This window comes from Takifugu rubripes, chromosome 18 (assembly GCF_901000725.2).
Source record: "Takifugu rubripes chromosome 18, fTakRub1.2, whole genome shotgun sequence".
Lineage (NCBI taxonomy): Eukaryota > Metazoa > Chordata > Actinopteri > Tetraodontiformes > Tetraodontidae > Takifugu > Takifugu rubripes.
In genome coordinates, this window is record NC_042302.1 from 2,675,393 (window position 1) to 2,691,050 (window position 15,658).

At 47.5% G+C, this 15,658-nt stretch overlaps 1 protein-coding gene across 19 annotated transcripts in view; it reads right to left on the bottom strand.

The window, feature by feature from the left end:
- celf2 (cugbp, Elav-like family member 2) overlaps nt 1-15,658 on the bottom strand; it is a 120,317-nt gene that overhangs the window by 25,944 nt on the left and 78,715 nt on the right. For all 19 annotated transcript variants that reach the window (XM_029825725.1, XM_029825733.1, XM_029825731.1 and 16 more), the window contains 2 exons: nt 5,854-5,902; nt 1,754-1,888 (listed from right to left, as the gene is read on the bottom strand). In XM_029825725.1, the coding sequence (XP_029681585.1) occupies nt 1,754-1,888; nt 5,854-5,902 (184 nt within the window). The remainder of the gene's footprint in view (nt 1-1,753; nt 1,889-5,853; nt 5,903-15,658) is intronic.

The window sequence follows — 15,658 nt, forward strand, 5'->3', positions numbered from 1 at the left end:
ACGAGACCAAGAAAAAGGGGGCCGGGACCTGGAAATTCGGCTGTTATGGCTGCGATTCAATCCCATTCCGTGGAATAATTTGTGTCTGACAATATTTTCTGGCCAGACTCTTAGATTTATTTGCCTTCATATCCTTCTACAAAAACCCGGGCCTGAAGGAAAATGATGCCGGACAGCTCCACAGAGGTGTGGCGCTGGTGGCCTAAAGGTGTTGCTGATGAACGGTTATTCTGCTGTTTTCCGACTGAAAAGGCCACAGAAGCTCTGCTGTGTGAAATGCCACTCAGGCGTACTGTCTGGGAAGGCTGGTAGGAACGCGCCCTCGGCCTCGCTGTGGAGGAAGCAGAGATCAGAGCAGTGGCTTACAGCGAGGCTAAACCTGGACAGCGGAGGGCAGGGACGTGTGGAAGGAGGTCAGAGGAGGGGGCGGCAGAGGGGGGAAGGGGGGATGTTGGGGCTGAGGCTGAGAGAGCAAGAGGGGGAGAGAAAAAAGAGAGAGAGAGGCAAAGAGATATATAGAGCGGAATCCATGTGCTCACAGTAGCCACAGCGGCCTCTAGGTGTCGCCACAGTTCATTTTTACCAGCCTGCGAGCCGACTTTAAAAAGTTGATGGAGATCTTCATTATAGAGCAAGCAGCTGGTTCTCAACAATGACCGTGTCTGCTCAACACAACCCTGTTGGCTTTGTTTGGTTTGTTTTTTACTCAAACAGGTATAGAGGGGCTCTTTGACAGGTTCCGGTCCCCTGCCTTTACCGTCACCTGAACGCGTTACCCAGTTTTGCCTTTGTCAGTTCTTTGTGTGCTCACTGCTTTCATTGTTATTCTGGTTTCTCTGGCATGAATAAAAGATCTCACTTATATCAAATTCACAATACGAGTCCACTAATGGTCCGATGTGACAGATGTGGGCCACCGGGGATAAAAAAGAGCGTCGAGTGCTTCGTGTGTTTTAATCATGCGGACCCTTCACAGCGAGAGCTGCGTGCTGCAGCATCTGGGACGCGTCGCTGTGGCCCCATGAAAGGACTAGCATGTCCGTGGATGTTTTTGTACTCTCCTGCCGACTGTGACAACCTCGGCCTCCACACACGGCACAGCACAAAAAGGCTGTTTGAATCATTCCTGGGACAATCATCCCTGATTCAGGAGTTTTATATTACTCATATTCATATGCTGCTCACTGACTCTCTTATTGAACAGGAAGGACAAAGACAGGGTTCACCTTCACTCACTGTCCATCCTCGCTTAGAAAGGCCTCTGTTGTTGGGCAACAACCTCTACTGGTGACGGTGAATTATGAAAGGTGAAGGTAAATGTGCTCCAGTGCAAAAAAAAAAAGATGAAAAATTCAGCTGTTTTCATTACAAATGGAGGAGTGGCGGCAGTTTCTGAGTCCACAAAACATTTCTCGGGGACTCGGAGGTGAACGGACTCGCAGCAACGCCAACACAACTGAAGCTAACTGTGAGAACTTTAAACATAAATGCAGCAACATCAAGTCGAAATTTCCCCGAGGATTCAGCGAAAATCATTCCTATTGTTACTTTGGGATCTCAACTGATTTTTATGTTTTGAGACACGGCCATTGGCTCCAAAACCAGACACGTCTTGTCAAAGATTTCCAACAAGTTTGTTTTTGGCACGCTGGAGTCGCGCCGCAGTGAACAGCGGCAGCAGCTAGAGGGCGCTGTGGCCGAAATATCCACACCGTGTTTCATGTGGGTGGAAGAGGGTCGGAGCCACACGCACCTCTGCTCAGACCGTCGGGCCCTCTGAGGATTCGGCACTCCTCGATTTGTCCGAATGCAGAGAACATGACCCGGATGTCGTTCTCATTGCACTTCTTCGACACCATGCCGATGAACAACTTCCTGTCTTCCACTGCTGCAGACAAAAGAAGAAGAAGGCACTGTGACATATTCAGTAGAAGGAAACCATTATTTCTTTCTGTTTAAAAATAATGTTCAGGCAATCTGAGTTGCTTCCTCGCTCGTCAATGTGTCCTTGGCAGAAAGTGTTAATTAGCCTGCGTGCTAAAGCCTTTCCACAGCCCCCCCGACAATTCATTTGCACATTCATCTATTTTTGTTTTAGTTTTTGGCTACTTCCTCTCACGATCTTTTCTTATGAGAGAATGTGACGGATCTTCTCTCACACCTTCAGGAGTGTTTGGGGGGTATTTCTGCCACGACTGCGTGTGACTGCTCCCACTGAAAGATGATAGCATTGTGTGCACATCTGACCAGGCAGCAAAAACGTTGCCCTGGAATTCTGAAGAACAGCAGAACAATAGAAGAGAAAAGAAAGACAGACCGGCGGCGACAAAAAGAATGTAAAAGGGAGAAAGACAATATGAGGCGACAACGAGGGGGGGGGGGGGGGTTGGGGGGGCGAAAATAGCAAAAGACGAAACAAAACAGCAATTGCATGAAAGAGAGAAAGAAGGAGGCAGACAACAGTGGGACAGAGATGAGCACAGGCAGACTCTGTGTGTTTCATCATGCCATCTGTAAGACTCTGATCAATGTCTCATTATCACTTCAACCCCGAACGCGTGCTGAGAATCTCCGGCCCTTCCTCCTCCTCTTCCTCTCTCCCTCATGGATTCATCCTCTTTCTCCGACCCGTTTCGGCCAGGTTAACCGTAGAACCCTGTGTGTTTAGGTGTTCAATGCAATGCTAATCCAATTCATTTTTAATGAGGGAACTGTCAGCTCTTACTGCGAGGCGAAGGAGATAAGCGGTCTGTTGCACTCTGGGAAATCAATAGTGCACTTGTTTATTTTGCTGTTTGAATTGTGTGTTTAAAAAACACACTGTTGGGATGCGCTGCCAAGATAAGTGTTGTTTCAAAAAGCTTTAACTCCTTTGTAGAAAATGTATGTGTGTGTGTGTGTGTGTTCATCACTCCAGAGGAAGATTACCACAAGTCTAACAGCAATGTAATTAATTAACTCTGTGTCGATGGAAGAGAGAGAGCAGATATCGTTACAAGTGACTGTTTCTGTGTATTTGGACGCGGCGCTCCGGCAGGCGGGAGTGTGTGATAAGACTCATAAAGCCGGCTCTGGGATGATCTGGAGTCAGCTTTCCATGCTGGGATTTAAAAAAAGAAAAAAAAGGAAAGAGAACATTTGATGGAATTGGCACCGTGCTGATTTTTAGCGTATTAAAGGAAAAGTTGCCTCGATAAATTTAATATGATTTCACCCGATGCTGTCATGAGTTACGTCCATGCGCTGTACTAAGTAAACATTTATAGTAACTATTTCTGTCACACGACTGACGTTTGTGTCTTATCTGCCCTGCGCTCTTGTTGCTTAGCATGCTAGCTCCAATATTGTTTTGCTGTGTTTCTTTCGTTTACATCTTTGGATGATTTTTTTTTTTTTAAATGGTGATGTTAAAACGCAAAAGTCTGCAGTCTTAATCAATTACAAGTCTTATTTTAGGTAAAAGCGTGGTGGTGGACAATTAAACTACATAATTAAACTACAGTGGGACCTCTACTTACGAACGTCTCTACATGCAAATATTTCAGGATACGAAGCGTCTCAACGGGAAAATATTTCTTCTTGTTACGAAGGAACTTTCAGGTTACGAAGCCAAAAATACGCTACCGCTGCTACTCGCAGCTCGCGGAGTTTAGCGAACACAAACTCCTAGCATCTTCCTGTTATCCCATTGGCTAGGAGGGACGTCAATATGTACAAGCTTGTGTGTATCCTAGCGTCGCCTTCGTTTAACTTTTATTTATTGTGGGTGTTCGTATGTTTGTCCATTAGATGGCGGTGTTACCACAAGTGTTAACGTTCGTTGCTAGTAATGACGGCTAATGTAAGATTAGCCTGTAATGAAGTTAATTTTGTTCCTGGAGAAGCCTTGCACTGAATTCCTACATTTATTGTGCGATAATCTAATTGTAACATGTATTTGTTAGATGTTTTGATGCATTTTTATGATTTATAAAAAAAAATCGTAAGGAGAGGTCCCACCGTATTTGGTGTTCTTTCTGTTTGAGCTGCACCTCAAAGTAAAAGGAGGATCTCGAGTGAAGAGAAAAAGCGCCTCGGCTCTCTGTGTTACTGTACATCACTCCATCTCCCCCCAGCTCCTCCACCCACTAAGTGAATAAACCTCCGAGCAGCCATTTGTCACCGCCGCAGCGCCGCTAACACCGGGTTTATTAGAGGTCATTACCATTAAGTGAATGGAGATGATGCGTAAGGTCTGCTCCATATTTCTCCATTCTGGCTGTGAGCAGCGGCGCTTTGATTAAGTTCTGTCATCGTTATCCTGACGGTTATGTCTTCTAAAGCCATATTTTGCCATATTTCAGCGGAGCGGATGATGGTTTTTATAAGGAGCCCTCTGCTGCATTGTTGGATTCAGGATTTTATGGTATTTTCCCTGCAGCAGACAGGAAGTCAGCAGGTGGAGTGAGCGTCCATGGGAACTTAACACATTCAAGCACCTGTGTGTGGGGGGGTTTATTGGTCAGTTTCACTAAACTGGTTTTATATTCTGCTCAATTACTGAATTTAAAGGGTTGCTTTGCACAAGTATTCATCCAGAAAATGTGTCGCCGATGTCAGAATATAAATCTAATCTACCAAAGGTTTTAAAGGTGTTTGTGTGTCTGGGTCATCTCTTTAGCTGTGGCCCATCAGAACCACCTTCTTTCTTTAAGAAACAAGGCTGTTGTCAGAGACCAGAGAATCTGGGTGTTCGGCTCTCAGAACTTTTCGAATCTCTGCGATTTGATGTTTCTGCCCTGCCTCCATGTTTTGTACTCTCAGATATCGGCCCTGTTTTAATCTTTCTTTGTGTTCACGTTCAGCTGCTGCGGCCGTGCAGTTACGGTCACGCTAAAGCTGCAGCCAACCTTCGTTTGCTGATATAAATGAGGGGAATATTGTCTGCACTGATCTCAAGATGGTTTCACAATTTAAATGTCTGTGTCCTAGCATGCTAGCGTAGCTTAATGTACAGTAGTTCTTGTTAATTTTATTGCAGCTCAACATCTTGCCTTAAGAGGCAGTAGTGAGTCAGTATATCCAATTGTGTTGCTGAATTATAGACCGTATATAAAAGATGGGTGTAGTCTTCTGGTCTGAAAATGACTCCTTACTCCTCCCCCAGCCCCGCTCTCTTATCCAAATATGGTTTCTTCTGGCTCCAAAAACTCAAGATGGAGACGTCCTGTTAGCCAAACTCCAGACTTCTAAAATGGCCATTCACAAAACAATGGGTGACACCACATCTTCCACATAAAGGGCCATCAAAGTACGATAAATCAGGAAAATAAATAAGTTCCTGTGTATGTAATCCCTGTATTTCGGTGTAAAATCACATATTTGGGGACACTAACTCATGAGGTCCTCCATCAGAGACAGCTATAGACTGCCCCTTTAAAGAAAGCCCTCTTTAGCAGCGAGGAGGAGGCCATAGGGACTCAATACAAGCCTGGATGTGCAACGTGTCGCCCGAAAAAAAGAGGTGATGAGAGAAAATAAAGTGTGTGACAGCGGAGCGTCACACACTTTAGCGTGTGTGCGTGTGTTTAGCGAGGAGGAAGAGGGTACAAACAGCATGTTTCTATGAAAGAGCAGTACGAGCGGAGGGTTCACCAAGAGGCCAAAACATTTCAACTTTCACTGATCTCCGCTCTGGAGCGCCTTAATAATTCATCATCATACGTAGAAAAATATAGTTATTTACATTAGCTGCCGCCTTCTCTCCACTCTGTGTGCATCTTTTTGGATGAGACAGCTATTATTAAGGAAATCAGAGCAGCTATTGACCTGAGACACGCTCGCGTGTGTGTGTGTGTGTGTGCAGCCACTCACCATTTGATTTCTCGCTGTCGGCAGGCTTCATCTGAATAGGATGGTGCATCTGTGGAGACAGAAAGGATGGAGAGAATGTAGGTGAGGCTCTTAGGGCAGGTGTGTCGTCAGGTCACACATTCGTCCAATCATCACTCAGACGTTAAGCTGCAGCCGCTCAGATGAAGGTCTTCACGCCGCCGCTGGAGTCTCCATTGATTTTTCTTGGCCCAGACTGATGCAATATGCAGCACAACGATGGAGAGCTCTGTGGTCATGTTTAACCCAACAGCAGAGGTGTTTTTCAGTGTTCCTCCTTCTCCATCCCTCCTCTATCGCGTTCCTCTTTTCAGCACGTGATGTTTTCTGATCCGGCTGTTTCTTCGGAACACGGAGGCTCCGCTTCATCCTTGCTCTCTCTGTCCAGGTGGATCGCTTCTTTTATCTTCTTCACCATCTCCATGTCCTGTTCCTTCACTTTCTCCTCAAACTCTGCAGTGAATTTGGAGATCATCTCCTGGTTTGTTCAAAGCTGTAGCTGTATCTTCTCGTCTTTCCCAATAGCACGAAATGAAGTAGTTGAAGGGAGAAGATCTCGCTCCCAACCTTCTGCTAGACATCAAAGAACCTGAGACCAAAGCGTTGTGTTTCTTGATCTGAGATCACAGAGATCTCAATCCTAAAGTTCAAAGGAGGAAGCTCCTTCATTTGCATGATGCAAACAAAACAAATCCAAAAACAACTTCCTACAGGTTCTTTGCCACCGTTCTTAGAACGGTACACTCACGACGTGTCCACGCCGCAATATTCAATATGAAAGATTTCAAAATGCTTCAAGGCCTCTCAGTTGTCAGAAGTTCTCACTTTAATACTTTTATATATATATAAAAAAACCTGTCATTTTTCCGTCGTTCTGGTCTCGTGTCTCCTGAAATGTTGAGAAACTGCCTGAAAGTCTTCATACCGTCTGGTTTTGTGTTTCAGCCAATCAACAGACGGGACAAACAAAGACGACCCATATGGGTTCGAGAGATGGAGTCATTTACTGGTTTTTACATCTGACACGAGCAGCTGCTTCCTGTCAACGGGACCACTGACGCGTGGCGGCCACCGGAGATTGGACCCCCTCACACTGAGGTGGGGGACAGGAATTGTTTTATGATCCGTATCTTTGTCTGATCAGATCACAAACTTGATCTTCCGTCTACTAAAGGAAGCAGGAACGTTCAGAGGAACGCTGGTTTTCTTTCACGTCCCCCCTGAAGACCCAGAATAACCTCAGCGGCTCCAACCTGGAGGATCGGTGACGGGTGCCACATTGTCTCCGGGCTGCCGTGGAAACCTCACGACAATGAGAAGCACCAACTTCCTGGTGCTGACGTTCTACGGGACTTTAAAGAAGACAACGCCTCTGGCAGAAAACAGTCGGTCCAGCTGTTGCCACAAAAGCATCGAGGAGAACCCAAGAGAGCTGCGGCAGCAGATGAATGACCACCGGCTTGTTCAGCTCTCAGAGGGTCTCCTCTAACAAGCATCGACTTTCTCTGACCAACAGCAGCATCTGAAGGAAGCCTCCTGACCTCCACCTGGACCTTCTGGATCCAGTGAAACCTGCTCCGACGGTCCAGCAGGTGTGACTGACACCAACCCTCTGTGATTTACTCGTTCCTGTGATGACTCGGGGAAGCGTTTACGGAGCTGAATGATGGATGAGGGCAGATCTTCTGTAGAAAACACTTCACAGACCAGAAGGCTTTGCCCCCCCCTCCTTCTGTCATCTGTCCCTTTTTTATTCTCTCCATCTCTTTCTTTTATGGGAGATTATGTGGCTGTTTGATCTGCGGAGAGACGAATGACAGTGATTCTCCAAATCTAGTATCAATCACACTCAGAGTCAAATACGACCCTGAGTGTGTGTGCGTGCGCGCGTATGTGCCCCGTCTTACCCATAATACCCCGGGGCTCAGTCACGCTGTGACAGAAGGCTTTGATCTTCCAATTCTATCACACACCTTTATCCCGACTCTCTCCCGCTCTCTTCCTTATTGTCTTTACTCCCCCAACACACACACACACACACACACACACACACACACACACACACACACACACACCCTAATCTCTTGGAAAATCAAGATGATATTTAAATTTTTCAATTCTTCAACTATTCTGATTTCTTGATGTGAAGTGAGGCTAAAGAAGAAGAACAGGAAGAAAAATGTCTGAATAGACTTTCTTACACCAGCTGCAGGGCAATCCCACACACACACACACACACACACACACACACACACACACACACACACACACACACACACACACACACACACACACACACACATGCACACAGGTACAGTCTTTTCCAGGCGTCTCCTTCCTGAATTTTACCCAAAACGCCCCCACGTGCGGCGCCTCTGCTGTTGCCGTGTTTGATCCTGGCGGGCTCCTGCTGTGACCTACAATCCCAGCCTCTCCTCGGCTATCCCACAGTTCCACGCTGTAGATCTTTCTCCTGCCTGGCAGACGCGAAGCCACAGTCCGCATTATGTGCTCAGTGGGATCCCGGCAACACTGCTGGGCCCGGGCTCGTAAAGGCAGGCTCGACCCCGAACACTCTAGCTGTGCGCGCCTGTTTTCAGCCATACAAACGGACTCGCCAAGTGGGCACGGTCGACTTCCTGTTTACGTGTCGCCTCTTTGTGTCAAGCAAATCCCACCAAGGTAGGCTGAGCGGCAGAGATCTGAGGTCTGTGCTCCAGAATCGAAAGATCTTAACCCAGAAACAGCTGAACTGTCTGAGTCACCTGAGGTGCCAGCAATGCTAATGCTAACGGGCTGCCGTGTCGTCCCTCTCTGTAAGAATTACACGGCTAAAAACAACAACTTTTTTTGTCACTAATCGGCAATAATTCAGTTATATTTATCAGCTTGATATGAAATTGTTTAATTTATTGGGATTTATAGTTTACCAGGCTGCTGCACACGGGGCAGAGTAAGTGTGTTTATTCATGTCTAAACGACATTCAACTTGATGACTTAATTGATCCTACAGGGAGGGAAATTGTATTATTTCCCCCTCCTAATTCACCGGATTGTAATTTCTTTATTACATTCTTAGAGGTTGGATGATCTGACACAATTGTTTCTATTGCTAGAAAGCTAAAAGATTGTTTTCTTTTGTTTATTACATTTCTTCAACGCAGACTAACAAGAAACAAGCGGCGGCTGATGCTTCATTAGTCAAACGTTCACCTGTTCATAAATGAATGCGTGTTTGACAGCTGGATTAGCGTTTTAACAATTTTCAGCGAGACAAACGATTAAATACCAGAAAAAAAAGCTACAAGGGATAAAGTATGCAAATTTGGTTTAATTTAAGAGAAACAGTTTCATTGTTAGCATCATTTTATGCAGCCTAAGAGGTTAATTTGCGCAGTAAACATGGTGTGAAGCCAAAACCATGGACTAAAACTCAGTGGATTAGGGGTTGTCTTCACTGGCATCAAACTTTTCACACTGTAATTTCACCTTCAATTAACATGAGTAGAGAGGCAGAGCTTATCTGTTAGCATGACAAGTCGCTATTGTGGCTACACAAGGACAACCTGTCACCGTGGGAGCTACATCACACCAGAGGGAGCTATAAAAATGTCCCTTTAATCACTGTTCTGTGAGGGAAGGTGTCTATGTGGCGTGCTAGCTGACACCTGCTAACCTCACTTTTTCCCTTGCAGGTTTTTCATCTTTATGTCCTCATCATGCACGGAGACCCCCGGTGACCTCCCCAGGAGTCTGGAGATCGATGTGCCAACTCCCACTGGGCTGGTCGTTAAACATTCCAGGCTGGAGTATCGGGTGCAAGTAATGCTACACCTCCTAAATGTTAACTGCTGCTGCCAGGTTAACCCCTGCTGCCTCCCGTCACCCAGAGCTGTCTTCCAGATATGCCCCGATTCTTAAAAAGGTCAGAGGTCACCTCGTCCTGGAGCCAGAAGGCGAGGCTGGGGCTCACACGTGGTGTGTGCTGTGTAAGGAGTGTGTATTCGTGGGTGTGCTTTTGTGTGTGTACATTGAGTATCAAAATACTCAAAGCGGGGCCATTTTGGCTGGTCACCACAACTTTAAAGCACTGGTTTTAACATTGATTTAGGTTTGGGGTAGGGAGCTGTGTTATGTATCATGTCCATAAAAAGATACGAGGATGTGTCTTAATGTGTGTTAATGTGTGTGTGTGTCCTCTCTTCCCTGACTGAAGGTGTGAAGGTGAGCGGTGGGGTCAAAGTCAGACAGATGGCCCTCACAGTCGGGATTCAATATGGGCGACCCAGAGCGTCCAGAGAACTACAGAAGCACGCGTAATCGCGAGTATCTGCAGGAATTCTTGGACATTAAGACTAAAGCTGCTTCAACAAAGCACAATTGAGAGCAGGCGAGCCACCGTTTGCTCTTAGATTTGAAGCCAGGATCAGCATTTTTATCTTTATTATTTGCTCAATTCTTTCGTGAGCATTGTCAAAAAGAAAATGTTCTTAGTGTTGTGAAGAGCGATCAAAATTAAATTGAAACACATTTATTAAACACACTTTCTGTGCATTACCTGTGTGGGGGGTGGGGGCGTGGCCATGGGCCCTAACCTAAGAATCTCAGCCTTCAGGTTAACTTCTGCCAAAATTAACTGTGAACGTCGTATCAGTGTGATTCCAGTGTGAGCTGATATCACACTGGTACTAATTATTTAATTGAATCAACAATAAACAAATGAATCAACAATAAAAATAATTAATAGTGTAAATAAAAGTGTGAAGTGAATGCTGCTGCTATGTTTCTTTTATTTCATGCTTTTATTATTTTATTTCAAACACAAAAGCTGATTTATTTACACATTAAATTAGCCTCTTGTCTACATCATTTACGCTAGCATGAACCCCCCTCCCCCCTACGGCACTGGCAGCCCCTCCCCCAGCTCAGGGTTGACAGCGTGGTAAAGCATGATTGACAGCTGAGCTTTACTGGCGATGATGCGAGGTTGTGTCAGGGCGACAGGAAGTCGATATCGCACAGCGAACGAGAAAGGCACAACGTGTCCGTTTACATTCCTTTGTTTACCCTTTCTCATATATGTCGGCCGTCAAAACCTGTCTGGTTCCGTTGTTTGAGTCGTTAAATTAAAAATCAGACACTTCATTTAAAGAGTGACTTTAATTCTCCTCATAGACAGTGACAATAAATCAAATTGTCCTTTACAATATCCCTCGCCTTAGCAGCGCTTAGCACACAGTTAGCCCACATTATCCCCACTTCATTTAGCTCGGTAAACAATTAACCCAGCACGTCCGTGAGCTGCATGATTGAGGGATTTGGCATTAGCTATGCTGTGTCACAACTCCACGCTAACTACTCTAAGTGTTTAACATAGTTGGCCAGCATTTACAGCCCCCCCCCTTCCCAAAAGAATCAATATGCTTAGACGTGGCCGCTGACTTGATGAGGAGAGAGGGGTTAGGGGAGTTAATTTGAAACAAGCGACTCATATTTCTTTTGTTAAATAAGAGCAAACACACACGGGCGAGCGCGTGCGCAGAGGCGGCGCCGGCGCATCGATGAGGTTTGCTTTTCTTTCAGCCCTGTTTGCGATCGCATTTGGGTTTCACTACAGCAATTACAGCCTTTAATTGAATTGATTTTGATAATGAGCTTCTGTAATGACACTGCTGCGGGAGCGCTTTCGTGTGCGCCGCTTGCAAAGAGCGAGCTACTGTTGTTTTACAAATGATCGGCGAGGAGCCGCCTAAGACACGTGCGCGCCCGCGCGGCTTTAATGGCGGGTCGCTCGTCTCGGTTCTGTTTTCTGAAACGCTTGTCGGAGGTCTAACCTTTCAGCTGGTTGCATAATGTTCTCCAGGCTACGCATGAATTTTTGATGAAACGCGGTTTAGCGCGCGATAAATTTAATATCCGCCGTTTCAAAGCGTAGCAACACCTACAGCAACCCCCCGGGAGTCCTCTGGCCGTCCCATCGGTCAGGGCTGGACTCATCGGCTGCTGCACGCTGGGTCTTTGTGAAGGAGCAGCCGGATGTGTAATGGGCTCGTAACCCGACAAACAACGTGTGTCGACTTCCCGGCTGCGGACGAGCACTTCGCTAATACGCTGTTGGATGCCGGAGGGTCGGCTCTGGTGTCGGCTGATAAATGGACCCTTTTAAAGTGGCACGTTTCACTGAGCTGAGCGGTTTAATTGAAGCATCTGTTGGTCTCAGCCAGGCCGACAGCTTGGAGGTGAGGAGACAACAATGAGGAGCAAAATATTAGTCTGCCCAGGTCAACTTCACGGTAGCATAGCGCCGTGTTTCTGGGCCGTGGCCGCACGTGGCTTCATCGAAACCCAAATACTCCACCGGAACTGTTCTCTTGGACTATTTAAACTCCGCATAAGGGTACCTAGACATTGATGCACTCATGAAAAAAAGATGAAAACCAAAGCAAAGATTGTTGCTCTCTGGGTAGATGTGACAACTGTCAGAAAAAGACGAAAGTTACTTTGATTCCTTTGATTTGCAGCATATTGACTTTAATCAACGTAGGACCTTTCAAAAGAACGTCTTCCTGCAACTCTAGAGGATTCAAAGCACCGCCCTGACTTGTACCAAGGTGCCGACGGTCGCCAGGACAACCCTGGACCACATCGGCTGGACACTTGCCGTCCCCCCCGCCCCGTCTCAGAGACGTTTCATGTTGCCTTCAGGACCACGGGGGCTTCAGAAATGAAAGAACATCATTTCTCACATGACTGGGGAAGATAATGCGCTTCATCACTTCCACCCGGCACTTCTGTCCGCGCCGCTTCCACCATCTTGACATAATAAATGACCGATTAGACAAGCGGCAACTTTGGATTGCAAATTGCCGCTTTTAAACCTTAGCGTTGCGCGGGTTCACTCTTTCTTTCATGATGGCCCTTTGATGTGCCTTTGGGCTTTGGCGAACGCACACGGCGTTGCCTGCGTTCCCGGCAGTGGAGCTTCGCTAATTATCTCGCCGGCAGAAAGGTGAGGCATGATGGGAAAGTGTGTTTTTGTGTGTGGGGTCTTGTTGCAACAGTAGGTTTTAATGAGCCCCGCGCTCCTTATCAAGCCTCAACAAAAACACTCTAATCCGCCCACATGGAGGACGGGGTTTGACTGATCACGTCTGAAGCGCCCCCCCCCCGACACGCTCGTCGCCCGCCCCCGCTCTCCTCCTCCCTTCCCCTCAGACTGGTGTCAGAATGAAATATCCTTGAGAGAAACTGTGAATCAAAGGGCTTTTCATCCTTTTTTCACAAAGAGATGGAGGGGAGAGAGATGTTAGAGAGATTCAGCCGGACAAAAATAAGAGCGAGGGGGAGGAGGGAGGGATGGAGTGAGGGAGGGAGGGCAAGAGGTAGGGAGTGGGAGAGAATAAAGAAAAACAAGGATAAAGGACTGAACTTCTCCACGCTGGAGGGCACTCTAGAGGACACGTCCTAGATTAGCGCGCCTTCCCTTCATCACACATCCCTCCATCCTTTGCATGACTTCAGATGGAGAACAGGGGCCCCGGGGCCCATCGAAAGGAGGGAGACACGGGGCATTTAGACATCTGTCAGCCACTAATGAAAGAGTTCAATTTAGTGGAAAATCTCAAACAACCTCGTCTAACTGGCGGGTTGACAGACTTTAGCTCGCTGTGCTGGCGTGTTGCTGCCGTTACCATGGGCAGAGCATTACGCCGTCCTGCGGGGTACGAGCGCTGACGTGTGTCAGTCGGGGCTTCTTCCCTCGTCGACGACATTACGTAACTTGATTGGGAACATTTTTTTCCCGGCACTTGAGGCGATTGCCCTGTTTCCCCAAACCACCAGGGGGCGAAATAGAGCACTCTCTTTATTTTCACTCACTATTTCACAGCGGACTCAATAAACATCTTCAGTACAGGATTCATGTGATAAGATAATACTTCTACTCAACGATAAACAGCCCCAGCCGGGCCCCTGAGAGTCCAGCAGAGGGCCGCGTGCATGGATGTTTCTCTGTTAGACACGACAGAACACGAGAAAAACAAAGAGAAAGAGAATAAGTGCAACACAATAAAGGCACAGTGCGCTGGGAGCTACGCAGGAGTGGTGGAGCGGTCCGGGCCGCCGAGCTGGAGGCTTACGGCTTTAAAAGGCTCCAGGAGCGTCGGGGCATGTTTTTCCACGATAGGTGGGTTACTGTAGGGGTCTGGCGTGCATCGGCGTGCACGTTCAGAAGTGTACCGAGACCCTGCGAGCGCTGTTAGAGCTGAAGAGATAAACGCTCCGCAGGCAACACGCGCACACACGGACGCGCACGCTGTCTCCACCCACCCGGAGCTTCATTAGCGGGTCATTAGAAAGAACTCCGGTTACAGCTGTTGTTCTTGGGCACAAACAGGCTCGCGCTCGCTGCACTTTTGGTCCGTGTCGTGCGGCTGACTCATTATTTTGGTTTTGTTTCGGTGAAACAGAAATCTGGGAAGTTATTTGGTTTCTTTGTCTTCCCGTCAAATGAATCCGCCTGCTGGTGGCGAGCTTCGCTAGTGCTGCCATTACTGAGGAGCTTCAGAAGTATGTGGAGATTAATGACGGGTATGGGGGGGGCGGCTGTAACAGTGGGGGGTGGGGCAGAATGGACTGCAGCAGGGGGCGTTTTAGGAGATAAGAGCGTTTGGCTTCAAAAAAAGGGGACAAAGTCCGAAAAACTGCAGCGTCACCTCAGAAATGCTAACATGTTAGCTAGGAGAGGCAGAGGAAGACGTCAGCTGTTTGAGGCTAACGTGGGCTAATCTCATAGCGTGCGGTTCCACCCTCCGACTAGAAGGAGTGTATTCTTTACAGACAGTCATGGTCGTGATGCGGCTTCCAATCTGGAGTCTCGGAATCACGCGCACATTCCTACCGGCTGAAAAGCCTGAAAACAACAGCCTGTTCAAAATTAGGTTTGGGAGTTCGAATCGGCGCAGATTATTGCCAGCGCGGAAGCCCAAGTGTTTACTTAAAGCTCCCCGACAGGCCGAGCTGGTGATTTGGACCTCTCCCTACGTGACAGTGGAGTAATTGCCGTTAAGCATTATTGCTGCTGCCAGCTTTAAAAAGTCCATCCCAACGCGATCGTTTTAGAAGAAAATGAAAAAAAAAAAAAAAAAAAAGAGGCGCCGAAACAAAACAACACTCCCACATTCGCTTGATGCGCCGTCCTAAATAAGAGGTTCAATTCCTCATTTCCAGAAGCATCATGGCTGCCAGCACCTGTTCTTTTCTCTGATTTGGCCCCGGCCGAGCTTCCCGCTCTGCCCGCATCACTTCCAGTTAAGGCTTTGGGTTCGGAGGGAGGGGCTGAGTGCCAGTACAAACATGGTTCCGCCGGCTTTTACAAGCCAGGAGAGTGGGGAAGTTAATAAGCAGGTATTGGTTTTTAACTGCGGCCCACTTATTGCTTTGCCCTCAAGCGTGCTGGAGTGCTCCGCTCCACCTTTTACTGTCCATCTGCCCGCCGCTCTGATAACCTCCCGCTGCAACTCTCTCGCTCGGCATCAGCTCTCCTTTTGTCTCTCCCCGCTCCGCAATTAATTTGCCATCCGTTTTTTTCCCGACGTCTCCTGCTCCTGCCTTTTTATCGCCGTATCCCGCCGCGGTCGCGCCGCGCCGTGAAATTCCGAGCTAATCCCGCGCGAATCTCTCCGTGATCCGACGCTTTGCCGTCGTTAGTTCCGATTTTGCGTCGTAGCGCCGGCGTCTCTCGTATTCACGCCTCCTCTCGGCTACTCAGACTTGGGCGCCGTCGGAG